At 37.6% G+C, this 20,692-nt stretch overlaps 1 protein-coding gene across 14 annotated transcripts in view; it reads left to right on the forward strand.

The window, feature by feature from the left end:
* Positions 1–20,692, forward strand: part of ubr5 (ubiquitin protein ligase E3 component n-recognin 5) — a 71,077-nt gene that overhangs the window by 22,499 nt on the left and 27,886 nt on the right. For 6 of the 14 annotated variants that reach the window (XM_079837573.1, XM_079837585.1, XM_079837586.1 and 3 more), the window contains 24 exons: positions 939–1,123; positions 1,217–1,326; positions 2,346–2,458; positions 2,743–2,886; positions 3,706–3,817; positions 3,910–4,064; positions 4,161–4,358; positions 5,103–5,313; positions 7,726–7,852; positions 8,273–8,424; positions 8,511–8,606; positions 9,771–9,894; positions 9,978–10,075; positions 10,157–10,311; positions 10,652–10,743; positions 11,996–12,142; positions 12,310–12,428; positions 13,605–13,655; positions 15,124–15,250; positions 15,348–15,477; positions 16,400–16,560; positions 17,527–17,766; positions 18,361–18,484; positions 20,314–20,425. In XM_079837573.1, coding sequence (XP_079693699.1) covers positions 939–1,123; positions 1,217–1,326; positions 2,346–2,458; positions 2,743–2,886; positions 3,706–3,817; positions 3,910–4,064; positions 4,161–4,358; positions 5,103–5,313; positions 7,726–7,852; positions 8,273–8,424; positions 8,511–8,606; positions 9,771–9,894; positions 9,978–10,075; positions 10,157–10,311; positions 10,652–10,743; positions 11,996–12,142; positions 12,310–12,428; positions 13,605–13,655; positions 15,124–15,250; positions 15,348–15,477; positions 16,400–16,560; positions 17,527–17,766; positions 18,361–18,484; positions 20,314–20,425 — 3,283 coding nt within the window. The remainder of the gene's footprint in view (positions 1–938; positions 1,124–1,216; positions 1,327–2,345; positions 2,459–2,742; positions 2,887–3,705; positions 3,818–3,909; positions 4,065–4,160; positions 4,359–5,102; positions 5,314–7,725; positions 7,853–8,272; positions 8,425–8,510; positions 8,607–9,770; positions 9,895–9,977; positions 10,076–10,156; positions 10,312–10,651; positions 10,744–11,995; positions 12,143–12,309; positions 12,429–13,604; positions 13,656–15,123; positions 15,251–15,347; positions 15,478–16,399; positions 16,561–17,526; positions 17,767–18,360; positions 18,485–20,313; positions 20,426–20,692) is intronic. The other 8 variants (XM_079837583.1, XM_079837574.1, XM_079837576.1 and 5 more) reach the window with 3 other exon arrangements.

Raw genomic sequence — 20,692 nt, forward strand, 5'->3', positions numbered from 1 at the left:
GTCTTTTTTAATTTATTTTTATTTATTATTATTAAACATAAGGCTTCTAAATGTAATTATAAAATTGTTTTTATTCCAATTCGTTGAAATATAATCATTTATACACAGTGGCTGTCATTTTCATGACAGATTTATTTACACATGCATTAAATAATCAAGACATAACTAACAGGTTAAGTAGAATAAATAGGCTAATATAGTGCATATATTTAGTGAAAGAGTTAATTTCTCTAGTGAGCTAACCAGTGGACACTGAATGAGTTGTAAATGCTACGTGACATTGTTTACAAGCTGTTTTATTGACGTGAAACACTGATTGAGGGATTACACAACATATGATACGTTTCAGTAAGTTGTAATGTATCCTCAAAATACCTTCAGATGTTGATTCATGTTTATTCTTTGACTAGGAAGATAGTATTATTGCGTTCACTTGTGCGCTGCATTTCAGCTTGAACTGATGCGCATATAGTGATCAGTCATGTCACATTAAAGAGCGTCAAAGCGGCATTTATCATTCGAATTTCGTGATAAAATGTACAGAATATTTAATATGTCCTGGTGGGAACTTGGAACGAAGTGTGTTCCGTGCATAAAACAAGCCGACTGTTAAAGATTGCATTTGGTACACATATGCACCGTACCTGTCCGAAGTCCTGGACCGAAATGCTTTGGTATGAATACGTGTACCATTACACCCCTCATTTCTAGAATTCTGTTTTTAGAATTACCTTATTAAAAGTATCCATGTCATCTTTTATGTTAAATACTTGTTTATTCAATCAATCAATCAATCAGGATACTATAGGCTGTTACTAATAAAATTTGATAAACATCAACAATAGTCATCTGTACACTGCAAAGATGCCACAGAACCTGCATCTGACATGGCATGTTTGCTTTTTAGAAACTCAGTTGTGATGTCTTTCGTCCCATAGGTGTGCCTGAGGAATAACCCTCTATATCATGCTGGTGCCGTGGCCTTCTCCGTAAACGCGGGGATCCCTAAAGTGGGCGTCCTTCTGGAGTCCGTGTGGAACATGAACGACAGCTGCCGTTTCCAGCTCCGCTCACCCGAGAGTCTGAAAAACATGGAGAAGAACACCAAGACCCAGGAGACCAAGTAAGATGGCTGTTTTTCTATGGCGGTACACATGCACCGAGGTATTTACGCAAAAAATAAGATGCTGATGAGTGTGCTTGTTGTCGTCGTCAGGACTGAGAGCAAGCCAGAGCTGGTGAAGACGGAAATGGGCCCTCCGCCCTCACCAGCGTCCACATGCAGTGACACTTCCTCCATCGCTAGCAGTGCTTCTCTGCCCTATAGTACGTACTTTAAATCGCTAAACCCATCAGCTGTTGTACAGGGTTTATAATGGCCCAAAAACTACCCTGTGCATTTCTACTGTCATTTTGCTAATTTCTCTGTAGTATAAGTGTTCTAGTCATGGCTCGACAATAATGATGGGCCAGAATCCGTATGTAAATGACATGGTCACCTTCCCAATTGGGCGTGTGCTGCATTTTTATTGATTTGGTTTGTGTGCATGTAAATCATGGTTTGTTTTGCTTTACTCATGGCCTTCTTTTTTTAAAGACAATTTGGCTTTTCATAATATTTGTTCAGACTAGTAAAAAGAAAACGTAGAATACATTTGTTTAATTTATTGCACCTTATCTTTTTGCTCCTGTAGAATTGCACTTCATACCTTTTTTAAGTTTCTTTAAGTATCTCCACTTCAGCTTTACATACACCAAACTTAACAGTTTTACTCTTATCCATATTTCCAAGGGTTTCAATATTTCAATAAGGATTTTTACTGAGGGGTTTTGTTCATATATCATTCACCTGGTTTTATACATTTTATTCCTTGTTCCTAAAAACATTTTTCTGGAGTGATTTTAAAAAGTGATATCTGAAATTATTTTGTTTAAAAACGTTTACTCTATCAACACAATTAAATGTGAATTTTGAACCTCCCCTAATCAAAGCTTTATTTCAGATTTTCTCTTCAGTAAATGTATGCAAATTAGTGCATATTTAAATATATAATGCACAAATTACATATTTAAACATGGCATTTCAGAAAACTTCTAATATATTGTTTTGTAATTCTTAATGTAATCAATCCACTGGGAATGTTTTTGATATCACGTTTTATAACGTGATATAACGTTTTTTTCTTTCTTTCCCCTATTCACCACTGGTGGCTTGCCTTAAGAGGATCAGCTTACAGCTGACTTTAACTAGAGCATTTCTTGTTTGATCTTTTGTGAGATGCCAAAAGATACCAAGATGTGGCTTTAGTGTTGTCTTTGCTAACCGATTACCTGGTGTGCTACAGAGCGAAGGCGCTCTACACCGGCTCCAAAAGAAGAGGAGAAAGTGAATGAGGAGCAGTGGCCTCTACGAGAGGTCGTTTTCGTGGAGGACGTTAAAAACGTCCCAGTGGGAAAGGTGGGTGCAGGCGTGCACGTCGGCCAGCTTGATCCAGTGGAGACCAAGACTACAAGCATTTTATTTTTCATCTCGTGATTTTTCTATATGCTTAATTATTATCCTCATTTTAGCCTTTTTAATGTAAGAAGAATTTTCAATTAAAATAGATGACATTTATATTAGCATACTGTTTTTTTTTTTTTTTTGACACGTGATGTTCCTGTCTGTGTTTTATCTCTGGTCTGTGTGTGATGCTTTGCTATTACACCTCATTTGCAACAGTTCTCTCTTTTGAACTCAAGGTGCTAAAAGTCGATGGTGCATATGTTGCTGTGAAATTTCCAGGGACGTCGAGCAGCGTGAGCAGCCAGAGCGCAGCTCCCACTGACTCTGACCCTTCCTCACTGCTGCAAGACTGTCGACTGCTCAGAATAGATGAGCTACAGGTAAACACACAGCTGTAAAAGTACACTTTTCCATTTGCAGAATCTTAGAAATATTGATGGGTAATTTAAAATGCCATTTGGATGGATAAATTGACAATTTTAAAGTCACTACTTAACATACTACTTTTCATACCAGGTAATATAACATAATTGGTGACTCTGTCTGAAACCATAACATGATTTCAACTATGACTCTAATTTAGGCCTAAATATTATTATTAGCAAATATTAAATTTGGCCATGTCAAGTCTACCAAATATACATGCACAAATGGAATGGCATACGTCTGTAGCAGGGGTTTTAAAACTTTTTGATGGCAAGGAACCATAAATATTACTTTGCGATGGACCACCTTCTTAAAATATAAAGGCATCTATATATTTTGTATGTTATTTATATTAAAAAAATATACTGTTTGAGAAAATATTATATTGTGAAGACAACAAAAGTTTTTTTAATACTATCATTGTACTGAAGCAAACTGTAAAAATATTATCTGGAAAATATTTAGTTGTATGTGAGATTAGTAATTTTCTTTTCACAAAACTATATGCTAATTGTTAATGTAATAGTTTTTCCCTACTTTTAAAAATGAGTTTTGTCAATAGTGTAAAATAATCACATGATTTCTTAATATAGAAAGCAGAATTAAATGGTAATATTGGTGAATTCATTGCGTTAAGTGTGTATATGTATGTGTATATTACATTATATTTATTACAAATATATTTGGAAACCTTTGGTCTGTATAGATATTTAGGGGGGGAATTTTAAACATGCCTGAATTTTAACTGAGGCATTATTTTTCTTTTTAAACAGGTTGTTAAAACTGGTGGAACACCAAAAGTTCCAGACTGTTTTCAGCGCACACTTAAAAAACTTTGTATCCCAGAAAAAGCTGACATTTTAGCTGTGAATGTTGACTCCAAAGGTGACTACTGTTTTCAGATTTAGCAGACTACTTTTTGTGCTGAATTTTTGTTGTCATTCTGCTTGATGGCTCTGATGTCTTGCGTCCTGCAGGAGTTCATGCGGTGTTGAAAACAGGCAGCTGGGTACGGTACTGTGTCTTTGACTTGGCCACCGGCAAAGCCGAGCAGGAGAATCACTTCCCTACCAGTAACCTGGCCTTTCTCGGCCAGAATGAGCGTAATGTGGCCATCTTCACTGCTGGCCAGGTGAGACCATCACACAGCCTTATGTTTCATACGCCTGAGGAAACTTTCCATTTCTCTTTTGCCCGTTTTAACTTTCTCATATTTGCATATCCTCAGGAGAGTCCCATAATTTTGAGGGATGGTAACGGCACCATTTATCCCATGGCTAAAGACTGTATGGGTGGAATACGTGACCCTGATTGGCTAGACTTGCCGCCTATTGCCAGTCTAGGCATGGGAGTTCACTCGCTTGCCAACCTTCCCACTAACTCCACAATCAAAAAGAAAGCAGCAATCATCATCATGGCTGTGGAGGTATTTAACACAATTTTGCTAAAGAATAGACATTAGTCATTTAGAAAAATGTAAACATTTAGGAGTGATAATTTGATTTCTGTAACAAAGGAGAAATTTACAAGTAAAATTATTACATTTTTGAATACAAAAAGTACGCTATATTTTTTACATTTTCTGTTTCAAACTGCATTTATTTATGGAATTATGTATATTTTAAACATTAAATTAAATGCAGCATACAGTTGAGTAACCAAAATGCAAATGATAAACTGAAAAATATATAATGCAGGACTTTTAATTAGGGGCCATCCCCAAATCCATTTTAAAATGTTTTGAAATGTACTACTTCCAGCTGCTCATTCAAAAAGATGTGGGAGTTGAAATATGCACTTTTACAACCATCTAAAACCTATTACAATACAAACAACATAAAGTTAATAATTCAACTGATCTGTTGTACTTAAAAATGTTCAGGGCTCATATTTATTGAATTTGTTTAATAATCATATTAAGCCCCAAATTTAAGACCTTACTTGGGAGATTAAAGACTTTTTATGACCTTGCATTTGACAGAAAAACCCCCCTGAATTTAAGACTTGAAGACCTGCAGAGACCTGCTTTTTATTGACGCATGTTCCTAAATGCATTTTACAGTCTGCACACATCTATTTTTACTCGCAAATGCGAATGAAACATGACAATGCAAATGCAAGTCAAGCCCGTTTTTCCGGTTGATATACTGTTTGCTCTTTTGCATTTTAGAAGCAGACGCTGATGCAGCACGTGCTGCGCTGTGATTACGAGGCGTGCAGACAATACCTGATCAGTCTGGAGCAAGCAATGCTGTTGGAGCAGAACCCTCACGCTCTGGACGTTCTGCTGGGCCACCGCTGTGACGGCAACCGTAACGTCCTCCACGCCTGCGTCTCCGTCTGCTTCCCCGTCAGCAACAAGGAAACCAAGGAGGAGGAAGGTAAGCTTGCGTTTTTTTACAGTGTTATTTTAGTGTCATTAATATATAGGCCTGTCGAGAGCGTCGACGCTGTTAATTAGTCGACGGCAATATTTTTAGTCGACTGGGTAAGTTCGGTACGATATGAAATTGTATTAGTACCGGTACTTTAAAAATGACAGCACTCTAATTAGAGAAGTATTTCTTAATTTGACGTCGATGTGTGACAGCAGGAGTGAGGACGTGTGTGTGAGCTCTGCTTCCACCGTTCACTAAACAATGGAAGCAGAACAGTCAAATACGCGCAGCTCAGGAAAAAGAACGCAACAGAAAAGTGCGGGGCGGCCGGGACGTGCTCGCACTGCCGGACTCTGACCTAAAGCGTGCGCAGCCGTGCACATGCCTTTCACTTCACAGATCGCAACGCCAGTTTTGCGGATTATTGGGTTTGAATGGTAAAAAATATGTAAAAATGCACGTCCTGGCGAGTATTCGGGTAAACGCAGTCGGATATGTCTTTAGTGAACGTATACAGAGTTGACTGAGAAATCGGGTGTTACAATGAATTTAGTCCGTGCAGTAGAGGGCTGCATTGGGATTGAGTCCCGCCGGGTCCCGCGGGACCCAACGTAAATCTCGCGGGAGCGGGCGGTTTGAATTTTGCTGCGGGCGGGAATGGGCGGCTAAAAAAAACACAGCGGGAATCGGCGGGATAGGGAGGTTGCCTAACGACATGATGGAGAAGATGTCAATAGATGATGTAGAAAAGAACCTCAAACGAGGTATTTACAGCACAAAAGCTAAGCAAGGAAAGTCTGACATTTGGAGAAGTTTCTCAATTGTTTTGGTAGGCAAAGTCATGCGGTATAACGTTATATGTATCCACATATTGCGCAGCTGGCAAATACATAGCTACTTGATCATACCTCAACAAAAACGCTCAGCACTCCCTGCAGGTCAAGTTGACTGTTTGGTGTTTTTGACAAACAATAGGCTACATAGATGTTTAGTGAGTGGAAATGGATTGTTTCTAAATGTTCGTTTGCTATTTTGTGTTCACATTACGTTCTGTTGAAGCATGTTTTCTCAGGTTTCCTTTCAGTCGGTCACGTTCGACGTACGTCGGAACTGACCGACGAATTGGGATCTGTTTTTTGTTTCTCAATCTGTTTTGCAAAGCAGTCTATTTTTATGTGCAATGTTTTTGATAAAAATGAAATTATATTTGAATGTTTTGTCTTTTTTACATGCAGGCCAGGGAAACGAAACAAACAACCCCATGAATCTCTTTAATAATATCAATACAAATACGTGTTTTTTTTTTCCTGCGGGACGGGAGAAGACACAAAATCAATGCATCTCTATTATTGTGCGGGAATAAATTCTCAGAGTTTTGCGGGTGCGGGCGGGAGTGGACATACATATTGCGGGAGCGGGCGGGAGTGTAACACATACGTTGCGGGAGCGGGCGGTAATGGTCAGAAATTCGGCGGGTGCGGGCGGGAGCGGGATGAAGAAAACAGTCCCGCGCAGGGCTCTACCGTGCAGCTCTTAAAGGGCCGGACCTAATATTCTGTGTGAAGCAGGTCAGGGCAGGAATATGCCGGCCAAGTGAGTTTTTAGGTTTTTTTAACCCTAAAACAATGAATAGTAAGTCCTGTCATATTCAATTACTTTTACAGTTTTTTGCCATGATATTGATTCAGTATCTGTATTTTAGTCTGGTATTGTATCGAAGTCATAATTTTGGTATCGTTACAACACTATATAAAAAGTATTTGCTGATACTCTTTTTCTTTTCTTTTTTTGTTGGTTTACAAATTGGCTTGTTTACATTTATACTTTTTTTTATAGTACACTACTGAAGGCCAACGTTGCAAGTTAAAATAAATGTTTTTAAGTAAAATTGTTGAAAATTATTGCAATAAATTAGTCAATAGATTAATAGAAAAATTTGTTGATAGATTAATCTATATAAAAATAGTCGGTAGTGGCTGCCCTATTAATATACTATAGAGCTGCACAACTAATTGTTTAAAGATTGCAATCTCGATTGAATCAACCACGCAATCTTATTCCTAAAGGACAATTCAGCTATGTCTATTAAACCTTTGACAAGTACGATCACAGCAAATATTCATATCTCTTTTCAGAATCTAAAATATCTAATTTCATTTATAGTTTATAATTTTTTACTTCAACTTAAACTAAATAAATATTGTCACGTCAATTAACTGAAATAAAAAAAATATATATTTTACTTCATTTAATGTCTGTATTATTTAAAGTAAAGAAAATACGAAAATGACGATCACTATAGCGTGCATCTTTATAGACGATATGTAGTTATTTTCTGTGATGACAAGCGAGCTGATGTTAGATGTTTATGAAACCCAGCCTGAGATGACTTCATTGATGTACGATGTGTTTCAGAAGCAGAGCGGTCTGAAAGGAACACGTTCGCTGAGAGGCTGTCTGCAGTTGAGGCCATTGCCAATGCCATTTCAGTGGTATCCAGCAACAGCTCCGGGAACCGCACAGGGTCATCCAGCAGCCGGGGGTCAGTATTCAGATTCACTGGGAGACAGAAGCATTTTACCAGAGAAGCGTAAAAAAAAAAAAAAACTCATGTCACCTTTATTTATATAGCACTTTTGAATAAAACATGTCTTGAGTATTTTAAACCTACAGTTCAATGTGTGATGTAGTCTGTTCAATTAAAGTAATATTGAGATGTGTGTTGTTTTGAGATTTGAATGGGTTTGTTCTTTATGAATATATAGTATTAACTGTGTGCTTTACATTTATTTTAAAACTGCAGAAACCCTGTCAAAGTATACATTTGATCAGTTCATGTATTCACAAGGAATCAAACCTAAAGGAATTAACGTTAGCACGATGCTCTACTGTTTGAGCTTGTATTTGGTTTTCGATATGTACAGTCATTTCACTTTTGTTTTGTTTTTCCTTGTTTCTGTAGCTTGCGTTTGAGAGAGATGATGAGGCGCTCCCTCCGCGCTGCAGGATTGGGTCGCCATGAATCCGGCCCTTCCTCCAGCGACCATCAAGATCCGGTTTCACCCCCTATTGCGCCTCCCAGCTGGGTACCAGACCCACCACCGATGGATCCTGGTGAGTTTGACAGTTCTTGGGCCGTAACCGATATATTGCATGCATGCGATTAGCCTGATGTCTTACAAAACCATCTTCTCCGCTAGACGGTGACATTGATTTCATCTTGGCCCCTGCAGTGGGCTCCCTTACCACTGCTTCCACAGGCACCAACCAGGGACCCAGCACTTCCACCATCCCAGGTACGTGAACCGGCCTCCCAAAGGACTCTCTAAGGCAGTGGTTCTCAACTGGTTTTGCTCCAGAACCCAGATTTTTCATTGGACATCAAGTGGTGACCCAATCAGACAGTGTTATGGGCCGTTCACACCAAGAGCGATAACTATATTAGCATCCATAATAATGGGCGATGTGGTTATGCTGATAAGTGCATTTGTCGTCTGCCGCGTTAAATGCTTGAGACTTTTAAAGCAGGATGGGTTCTGATTGGCTGTTAAAATGATCGATCATCAACTGGAACAAATAATTCCGAAAGTGATTCCAACCATATTGTTCCTGTGTTATTTTTAGTTGTGGGGTGTTTTCTTTCTTTCTTTCTTTCTTTCTTTCTTTTTTCTTTCTTTCTTTTTTCTTTCTTTCTTTTTTCTTTCTTTCTTTCTTTCTTTCTTTCTTTCTTTCTTTCTCTTTCTTTCTTTCTCTTTCTTTCTTTCTCTTTCTTTCTCTTTCTTTCTCTTTCTTTCTCTTTCTTTCTTTCTTTCTTTCTTTCTTTCTTTCTTTCTTTCTTTCTTTCTTTCTTTCTTTCTTTCTTTCTTTCTTTCTTTCTTTCTTTCTTTCTTTCTTTCTTTCTTTCTTTCTTTCTTTCTTTCTTTCTTTCTTTCTTTCTTTCTTTCTTTCTTTCTTTCTTTCTTTCTTTCTGTCTGTCTGTCTGTCTGTCTGTCTGTCTGTCTGTCTGTCTGTCTGTCTGTCTGTCTGTCTGTCTGTCTGTCTGTCTGTCTGTCTGTCTGTCTGTCTGTCCTTCTTTCTTTCTGTCCTTCTTTCTTTCTGTCCTTCTTTCTTTCTGTCCTTCTTTCTTTCTGTCCTTCTTTTCTGTCCTTCTTTTCTGTCCTTCTTTTCTGTCCTTCTTTCTTTCTGTCCTTCTTTTCTGTCCTTCTTTTCTGTCCTTCTTTCTTTCTGTCCTTCTTTCTTTCTGTCCTTCTTTCTTTCTGTCCTTACTGTGATCTGGCCTTTTTGTTTTATTATCATCGATAATTATACTTAATTTTTTTATTTAAACATTAACCCTGAATCAAACCCTTGACTTGCAAACCTTTTTTGGGTCAAGATCCCTCCAGTCGAGAACCACTGCTCTGTGCCATCATTTAAAGCTTTCTTTAGCAAGTTTTCAATCTTTCTCATGTCTTCTGAAGGACCTTCATCTGAACCATCAGTAGTGGAGTCTAAAGACCGTAAGGCCAACGCTCACCTGATACTGAAGCTGATGTGTGACAGCGTCGTCCTGCGACCTCACTTAAGAGAGCTGCTCTCTGCCAAGTATGTGGCCCTGCCGCAGCTCTAAATAATAGCCGATCTCCTTTTAGCTTTCTTTGAGTGTTTGCATTGCTGTTGTTTGATAGGGATGCTCGTGGAATGACTCCATTCATGTTGGCAGTTAGTGGGAGAGCTTACCCAGCAGCCATTACCGTTTTAGAAGCAGCACAAAAAATAGCCAAAGGTAAGTACATAGATGTTCAACTAAATTAGATGCATGTTTCAAAACATTCAGAGGCCATTAGGATCTTGTGTTCTTGTGTAGGTGAACCGGGTCTTGGAGAGAAAGAGGATGCAGCGTCTGTGTTCATGGAGATGATCTGTCCTTCAGGCACCAATCCAGATGACTCTCCCCTCTACGTCCTGTGCTGTAACGACACCTGCAGCTTCACCTGGACTGGAGCAGAACACATCAACCAGGTACTAAAGCCACAGCCTTCAATAAACCCTTTACAGAGACTGTGATTATGCTTTTTTCATCGGAAATACAGTAAAGATTTTCATTAAAAAAATGATCATGCTATACTTTGTGTTATAGCACCTTGGTAGTAAATTACACACAACTAATTAACACTTAAATTTAACCATTAAAATTTAAGAAATGTTTAAAAATTATTTTCTGAATTTCTAAGAGTATGGTATAATTCATAAATGTATGAATTTTTTTTCTTTAAAGAAACAAATTTAACAATTTGAGAAGCACTGATCTTAATGACTCCATAGAGTGGCACTGTGATTAACTGAACTTGTCTGTTTGTAGGATATCTTTGAGTGCCGAACTTGCGGCCTGCTGGAGTCCCTGTGCTGCTGCACTGAATGCGCCAGGGTCTGCCACAAGGGTCATGACTGCAAGTGAGTGCAAAATTGACACTTTAATTTTCACCACATGTATCCTTCTGGTAGTAAAAGTGGTAAATTCTTGAATACATTGCAACTAGTGTTGTTGTTGTTAGCGTTTCCTTTTGGATTTTGTAAAACTGTGGTGGGTGGACCTTTGTCCCTCTTGGGAGGTCTGGGGGTATGCCGTACATAAATGCATGTTTAATGTGAATCTGGTGCACTTTGAGAGTTCAAAATGTAAGAGCTCCAACCCATATTCAGTGTGCAAATTGAACAAAGAAAAAGTCTGTGCATTGCCTACTTTAAAAGGGACTCAAACCTATTTTTAGTTTGTCTCAGCCGTTTATTGTAAAACCAATGGACTGGAAAATAAATTAAACTCTCATAATTAGTTTTGTCCTAATTTCTATACTTGAATGAGATGCACAAGCTTTTATTTTGATGTAAACTGAAGTCGAACTTTTGGTTTTCAGTTTGTTTGACAGCAACGGCGCAAAACACAACATTTTAAAGACCTTTTATGTTATTATGAGAAGTTTACATATATTTTGGGCCGCCACAGGCTAGTTAATGTAGCTATGGGAACCACTGAAATCTATTTGTGGCGTCAATGTTGATATTGTGGTGAGCCGCACAAATAAATCAATGTATTGATTTATTGTAACTGTTATTTAAATTCTATAATAATAATAATTTGCTACATTTTATGTTTTTCTCTGCACTCAAAGTGCTTTACATATTGAAGGGAATTTCCTCAACCTCCACCAATGTGCAGCATCCACCTGGATGATGTGACGGCATCCATTTTGCACCATTAATTGAAATTAAGCTGAAATAAATATTTCATAATACTTGCACTTAGAAGTATGGCCTTGGCAACCAACTTCAACTTAATTTGTTTCAGTACTAAAACCGATATCTAAAAAACAAATCCAAATTTAAATCTTAATAAAATGGAAACTAATAAAAAATCACATGTATATAACAATTACTGTTTTATTGCTGAAAACTGTACGTTTCAAAAATATTAAAGCATCTAGAAGAATAGTAAACTGTACTGTATTTTTATGCTGGTCATAGTGAGTTTTGTGTTTTTAGTTTAGCAGCATGTCGACACCAATTTAATTGAATAAACTGCTAATCTAAAGTTTTCTGAAAAGGTTACTTTCGGAGTTACATTTAATTGACTGTACCCTCTAGAAGGCAGCAAGGTAGATCACTAGGTTTTAAAACAGTAATGCAATGCTCCTTGTTTCTTTCCCAGACTGAAAAGAACATCTCCCACCGCATACTGTGACTGCTGGGAAAAGTGTAAATGCAAGACACTCATCGCGGGCCAGAAAGCGGCTCGTTTGGATCTGCTCTACAGGCTGCTGACCACCACTAATCTGGTTACCACTCCTAACAGCAGGTATGTTCACTAGGAACTATTGCTCTGTGTTGTATGAAAAAGGAAAAAGACCTTTGATAAGTTCTCACCCAACTTTCTGTTGTCAAACCATTTTATGGGGTCATCGGGGCAGCGTCCAACCTACATTCCACGTCAACTCTTTCTTCCTCTCTGTTTGTGTCTTACAGGGGAGAGCACATCTTGCTGTTTCTGGTGCAGACTGTTGCAAGGCAGAGTGTTGAACACTGCCAGTATCGACCACCTCGCATCCGAGAGGACAGGAACCGGAAGGCTGCCAGCGCTGAAGGTGTGTCTTTGAGTAGGGAAGTGACCTGGGGCTGGATTCACTAAAATCTTGAAGTCAAATTTATTTAGGGTCTGTTTTCACCTGGTCACTTCATGTGTCTTTGCTGATCGGATAGCTATCTGATTTGTTAAAATGATTCCATTTACACTTGGCTGCACAAAACGGATATAAATCCGATCTTTAATTCCCACACTATATGCAAACACATCAACGAAAGCAATAGATATGATAGATATTAGGGCTGGGTAAAAAAATGATTTCTCTATTTTAATCGATTCTCATTTTTATGAACCGATATCGATTCTTAAATCCCAAGAATCGATTAGTCTATCCTGTTTTCAGTTGATGAATGACCGTATTATGACCGAGTATTGTAGCGCGCCTCCCATCCAATAAATCGCAATAATCTTTGTGCTTTTTTACTATTGATATGAAACAGTCTCAGATTTCAAATTACGTTCAAAACATAAATACCGTTTTGGCGCTGTGGTGTGAGATCGCTCTGGCTCAGCTCAAGAGAAGCGGCAGCACGGAGCTCACGTGAACGGATCATCATCTCCGCTTTAATCAGTGTTTCAACCGTGGAAAGACGTCAGTAAAACAGCCTGTAACGTCACATTACCCTCAGAATAACCATATCCAGTGTCCATATAAAAAATAAAAAAAATTATCTAGAGGAGCATTTTGCTAAATATATGCATCATGTTACATATTCATTATAATTTTTAATGTTTTTCAATATTTAATGCAATTTTGAATAAACCTGGCAAGTTTTTATGACAGCCACCATTTAAATGTTTATATAAAACCCCCCGAATTGGAGTAGAAATATGATTGTCATTGTAAAGTTAATAACTGTATTATTAAAAAAACATAATTGAGTGTAATTTAAGTGTTTGTATACAAATCAGTTAATCTTTACCTTCAATATTATGTAGGCTAATGTAGTATCAACTGACTCCCATAGTGTACAGCATTAGTTCAGAGATTTGTTTTCCCTGAGAAAATGTTCCATGTATTATACCCGATATATATACAAAATAATCCATATTGAATCAAATCGGAATCGAAATAGAATCAAAATTGCAAGCTTGTGAATCGAAATCGAATTGAATTGTGAAATTTGTGTCAATACCCAGTCCTAATAGATATGAGCTGCATTTTATTTATCATCAGCTAATTTCAAGATCAAAGACCGCAATAGGAGAAAGAGCAGCATCAGAGCTGGTAAGATATAATTTAGTCTCCCTACTTTTAATAAAGATGATTGTGTGTTGAGCGTCTGCGACTTACTTTCAGTTGCATTAGCGGCAGTTTGCTCGTCGGCTTGCTGAAGAGATACTCAGCTACTGCGCGATGCTCGTTTCAGTAGCGCTGTCATATCTGGCTATAACATGTCATAGCCCATAACACGCTCACTCGTTTATTTTTTTAACATTTTGGGAGGAGTAAAATTGTCATATGTGGTTTCAACAACCCGATGCATTTACACATGTCCAATTTCACACTTAAGAACATACTTGGAAATTATCTTAAGTACATTTCTTGACAATCTTAATTTCGAAAATTTTCTTTATAAAGTCTTATTTTCTTAATCAAGAAATTGACAGGCTTAGGTGTTATCTTAATTGTATGGAGGTTCTGATCAACTCAATGAAAAACACTTCAAAGGTCATATCATATTTTTGGGCTTCCTGCAGATCGCTGCAATCATAATATAATAAGCATGCACGCTTATGCGTGTGCGTGACACTCGCTCGTTTTCTTTGTTTTTTCTGCTGTGTGTAACTATATGAGGACACAAAGTATAAACTGTCACTTCATGAGAATTTATGGTTTCATTTGAGAAAACTGTCATATCTTGAACACAGACACTAAAAAGGTCTTCATGGCAACCCGTCAAAATAAAAGTTTGGTTTAACGTGAAGAAGTTGACATAATATATTAGGCTACTGTTGTAGCCTACAGTAGATTTAGCTATGTCTCTATGTAATAATACTTTGTCTCTACTAATAATAATAATGCCTAGATGGTTGATTATTTTTCACTTGATCTTTTTTATAAACAATATTTACTTTTAAACCGCATACAGCCTTTAAATGTTTACGTATTATTTACTCATAATGATTATCATCATAAATAATAAACTTATTGAATTTAATTAAAAAATTGTTTAAATGGTTAAATAAAATAATAATAAAAACATTTTGCTGTGGTACCGAAATTGGTACAGAGTACTGTAAAAATTATGGTATTTGTACCGATTACTGGAATTTGGTATCGTGACATCCCTAGTTACAATGCAAAATTTCACAATTATTTATAAACAACCAACTAAATTCATTAAACATCTTACCTTTGCAGATTCAAGACAGGTTGGAGGTTATCCTAACTTTAAGAAATTATTTACAATGATTTTTAGGAAGATTCTTTTCAAGAATTTGAAAAGTATTTTTACTCTCAAGAAAATAAGATGGAAATGGCATTTAAAGAAGAATTGTATTCTTAAATGTTTGTGAATCTGGTATAACTTTTGCAACAGTGCATGAAAATATAAAAATACTCTAAAGATGCTTTCTCCACTTTTCAAGTATTTCTTAACATGTCTTTGGTTTTGTACTGCACAATTTATTAGTGCATTTGAGAAGGTTTTGTTGTTGTTGTTTTTTTTTTTTTACGTGTCTCTGTCTTTCAGACTCAGATATGCCGGATCATGACCTGGAGCCTCCACGCTTTGCCCAGCTGGCTCTAGAGCGCGTGTTGCAGGACTGGAACGCGCTGAAGTCCATGATAATGTTTGGCTCTCAGGAAAACAAAGACCCGTAAGTAGAAATTTTAACCAGCACTGCAGGCAAATTTCATTGGTCCTATTCATCTTTCATAACTTTTTTTGCTGAGCACCGTGTTGTGTCATTCTAGACTAAGCGCCAGCAGCAGAATTGCTCACCTTTTACCGGAGGAGCAGATGTACCTGAACCAGCAGAGCGGCACCATCAGGCTGGACTGTTTCACACATTGCCTCATTGTCAAGTGTGCACCAGACATCACTGTGAGTGGATGAAATGGCAGTTGTGCTTTTACGGTTGTTCTTTCTAGACCTGGAAAGCTCTCTGTTGTAAATGTTTGTAGTTATGCACTGCTCTCATTGAGTAAAATTTGTATGTTTATATAGTGCTTTTTGCAATTTTAGATTTGTTTCAATGCAGCCTCACAGTAATAAACAGATTATTCTGTCATTATTCAAGTCAGTTCAGTATTGAATCAGTTCAATAACTGTCAATGTTGTAGAGTTTGTCTATTATGAAACTAAAATGTAATGATTTTAAAATATTTAATTAGCTACTATATTACTATTATGTTGAGTAAAGCCCTGTTCACACCAAGGAAGATAACTATAACAGTGATGAGAAAGATTGCTATTTTATATTTAGAACGATTTTTGAACTTGATCTTGAGTCCACACCACAACGATAATGGCACAGAGAAACGGTACCATTGGGAATCCCTTTTTTAGATCCGTTTTTTTTCTTCCCCCAGCTGATAAACGAACATAGACAGCCAATTTGAATCATCCTGCTTTTAAGAGTGCGAGCATTTAAAGTGGCAGGTGACAAAACTGCAGCAAATGCTTATAATAAACAGAACAATATCGTCCGCTGGTGTGGACGCTATTATAGTTATTGTTGTAGTTATCTTTTTAGTTATTGGTGTGAAAAGGCCTTCAATCTTACTATCAGGCCAATAGTGATGCATGATTTTTTTTTTTAGTTTTCACAAACTGATCTGAATTATTTATTAGCGAAATGGAAAGGTCATGGCATTTTTGTTAGCTTGCCTTTTCATTGTTGCATGTTTCTTGTGCCATACTGAGTTCTAGCTAACCTTGTATTATTAGTATTAGTGGGAAACAACCTTTTTTGACTGCTGGGTTTTTATATGATTTTCGTTAACAGTCTTCTCTTGTTCCCCAGTTTATTGACACACTGTTAGGGACTCTGGTGAAGGAGCTACAGAATAAATACACCCCCGGCCGCAGGGAGGAGGCCATCAATGTCACACGGCGGTTCTTGCGCTCTGTGGCCCGAGTGTTTGTCATCCTCAGTGTGGAGATGGCATCCTCCAAGAAGAAAAAGTATGACTTATTTACCAAACTTTGCTTTGTACTGAGTCGCGCTGATGAGAATAGACAAGAGTTTATAAAATATTGACTTTTAAAATGAATATATAAAATCGAATGCTTTATGCAATAAAAAGCATTGTCTAATCTTGAAAGTCAATGCCGTTCACATTTCATGTTGATTTGTATCCCTATAAAACCTACTGTATTATATTTGTTACACACATTTCTAAGGCCTCTAATTGATCAACTGATCACAACTTTGCTGATAAACTGCAGCGCAGCAGGAATATTAGGCTGCTGTCACTTTAAGAGCTGCACGGATCCAATATACTGGTACACAAGCCTTTTATTTCTCCGCTGTTTACGTTCACTTAAGATATAATCGACTATGTTTACAAGGATACTCGCCAAGAGTATGTGTGAATTAGAAGTGAAAGACGACTCCATTCAGTATTTGCGCACTGTCTGAGACGTGGCTTTCCAGGCGCACGCTATGGATGTGCAAACTTCTCACACAGTGAGCAGAATTGAGTTTTTTTTCGCGTCTTGCATTTTGAATATTAAACTCGCAAGGTATAAAACCACATGCAAAGGATAAAGTTTTGCGAAGATGCAGCACTGGCCCAATCGGGACAGTGACTGTTGCGCAGTTCAATTCTCGCAAGCATGCTGATCCTGAGCAGTCGAGTCCTGCTGTATTTTGTGCAGTTTTAATTTTGTTTTGGCAAGCATTTAATTATTTTACCAAGAGAAAAACTTTGGATTATGCAACAGACATGCCAGCTCAGTGCCTCAGTTAATTAATAAACCATCGTTTTGTTATATCGGCCCTTTTCCTGCTATTGCTGATGGCTTACAGCCAATAGTTGTAAATTGATCAAAAATTGCCCGATGCTTCGCTGCATCTCTATTATATTTGCCATTAAAGAGAAAAATTTAATCACACTGCTCACATTCTCTCTTGTGTATTTCCTTCAGCAACTTCATCCCTCAGCCCATTGGGAAGTGCAGGCGTGTTTTCCAGGCGCTGTTGCCGTATGCAGTGGAAGAGCTCTGTAATGTGGCGGAGTCCCTTATTGTGCCGGTGCGCATGGGTATTGCTCGCCCTACAGCGCCCTTTACTCTGGCCAGTACCAGCATCGATGCTGTACAGGGCAGTGAGGAGCTCTTCTCTGTGGAGCCTCTGCCACCACGACCCTCCCCGGATCAGTCCAGCAGGTGAGGGATGCTTTAGTCGACTTATAATTTTATTTTATTTTTAAAAAAAAGAATTATTTACCGAAACTAGTGTTCATGGATTAAAAAAGTACCTAAAATAATTAGAATTAAAATATATTTGTAAAAATGCCTGAGATTATCCATACATCATTTTAAAATCTGAATATCAAATATGAAACTACATGCTTTTCAGTAATGTTTATTTTTACATCTCTCAATCATCATTGTATTGCATTATATGTTTTGCCCGCACATTTAACCCAGAAATGTAAATCCTGTCATAATTTACTCTCTCTCATGTCATTCCAAACGTGTATGATTTTCTTCTATGGAACACAAAAAAAAAGATATTTTAGTTGGTAACTAAACAGTTTAGGTTCCCACAGACTTCCATTGTAAGGTTTGTCCATACAATGCCAGTCAACGGGAACTGAAACTGTTTGGTTATTAACCTTCTTTAAAATATCTTTTGTTTTCAGCAGACGAAAGAAATGCATGCAGGTTTGGAATGACGACAATTAAAATTGAGTGGACTTTACTAATTTACACTGATGCTAGTTGTCATTAATGCTGATGCTGTCTTGTGCTACTCAGCTCCAGTCAGTCAGCCTCTTCGTACATCATCAGGAACCCCCAGCCCCGCCGCAGCAGCCAGTCCCAGACGGCCCGCGGCCGTGACGAGGAGCAAGATGATATTGTTTCTGCTGACGTAGAAGAGGTGCGATGCCCTACACTTGCATGTAGCACAACTATGCCAAATATTTGCCATTTTATTACCCTGGCCAATATATTGTTTGGTTAGTTTGTTTGTTTGCCTTAAAGTTGGCATGAAACGGATATTGCGATCATCTTTTTTATATCCGATTGAAACTACATCTGGAACAAACAAAAGTAGGGGTGTTTTACTTGATTATGTCCATGGGGAATTGATTTGGATGGTTGTGGTTTGCTTTCGATCTCATGTGAGTGATAGGTTGTCCCACCCTTGCGCCAGTAAACACATCATCAGAGAAGAAATGTCGCTGTAAGAGGGAGGGGGAAGTTATTTATATTAAAGATCAAGGCCAGGGTTTTTCCTGGGTCAAAAATGGTCTTCGGTGGTGGCTGACAGACATGGTCATCCATACACACACACGCACACGCACGCACAGTAAAAAAGTACCCTACCCACTTGATCTGCAAGCGCAATACTGACAATACATTTTAAATAAATTCAAAGAGTTTGTAACTTTTGCTTATCTTATTTTGATCCCACATGAAAAAATACTATAGTATATTATAGTAAAATTACTCTATACTATAGTGTTTTTGAACTGTACTATAGTAAATATACTACAGTAAATATACTACAGTAAATTAACAAAGTGTAGTAAATACTATAATATACTACAATATACTACAATTTACTGTAGTATCTACTATAGTATGGTTCAAAAACACTATAGTAATTTTACTATACTATACTATAATATAATATACTATAGTATTTTTTCATGTGGGATACCTTGATGTTTGTTTTTGTTCCTCATTTTTACACTATTTACTGATAATTGTTTTGGTATATAATCATATCAATATTAAAAAAATTAACAAATAGCCTAATTTTCTGCCATATAGCTACAACTTCTTAAAATTATTAGCTAGCTAACAACAACTTTGTTCTGGGTTCACCTCACTCCAGTCTAAACTAAGTGATTTATAGGCTATTTATTTTACTACACATTGTGAACATAAATAAGCTGAAAGACTGTGGATAATTAAAACTAACTCTTACACCCACTCTTGCTAAATTGGGTAAGCACACTTGTTCTCATTTCAGATGTGTTCAGAGTAAATGATTAAACTGATTCATGAGTTCAGTGTTGGACTGATCAGTTCTAACCTGTCGTTAAAATTATTCGGTTCAAAGGAGTCATTATGGCGAATCTGACATTAGCAGACGCTTTGTGTGCGAATCCCGTCTGTTAGAACATCGCGAAAGATTTGTCAACACACAGAAAACACCTCATAACCGGATAGGATTTGTTTCCCGTTTATTGAAAGTATGGTTTATGTCAGCTGGTCAGAGAAGAGTCAATGTTTTTTGAGCGCATTTCACACCCAGCGGTAATTAAAGGAAAACATCGTCTGATAGCGCCACGTGCAACATGGATTCGGTCTTCCGACCTTTTGATTTTGATTAACGTAATATGTGAAATATTAGAAAGCTAAGAACGCTTATTCTGAAGACAGAGAGAGAGAGTGCGAGCGGGGGAGGAGCTCTGATCGTTCTCTCTGACACTCAGTCACAAGCACAGCATCTATTCTACATCATTCATAAATCACAATAACTCATCAAATAAGGCTTTGGCGGGACAAAAATTTGTTTTGGCTGCCGCCAAAAAATGTTCAATGTAGGAAAAACCCTGAAGGCACACAAATAAAAAAAAATTGTGCACCGATAAATCATTTATAATAAATACTGCCTTAAATAAGAAATGTCCATTCTGATTTAATGGTGGCTTTAAGCTCGTTCTCTAAATGCTACATGGCTGTTCACCTGTTCAGGTAGAGGTGGTGGAGGGAGTTGCAGGTGAGGAAGATCACCATGATGACCAGGAGGAGCAGGGGGAGGAGAACGCAGAGGCCGAAGGACAACATGATGAGCACGATGAAGATGGTAAACACAAAACAATGTTTTAAATCATACCATTTACAAGTTCTGTTCATCATAAAATACTGAATCCAGAGAAAATAACTCCCGCGATATTGTGACAACAATGTGGACTGATGGATGTATATCATCCCGCTTATTATATGGCTACTTGCCACATAAGTAAATTGACTCACAATTTTTTAATTGGCCATCTACACATTTCCAGATGAGCACCATTATACAGAGTTGCCATTGCCAATGGATATTATCAGGGAAGGATTGACCAGTGTT

The sequence above is a fragment of the Gobio gobio genome (genome assembly GCF_949357685.1).
Source record: "Gobio gobio genome assembly, chromosome: 15".
Lineage (NCBI taxonomy): Eukaryota > Metazoa > Chordata > Actinopteri > Cypriniformes > Gobionidae > Gobio > Gobio gobio.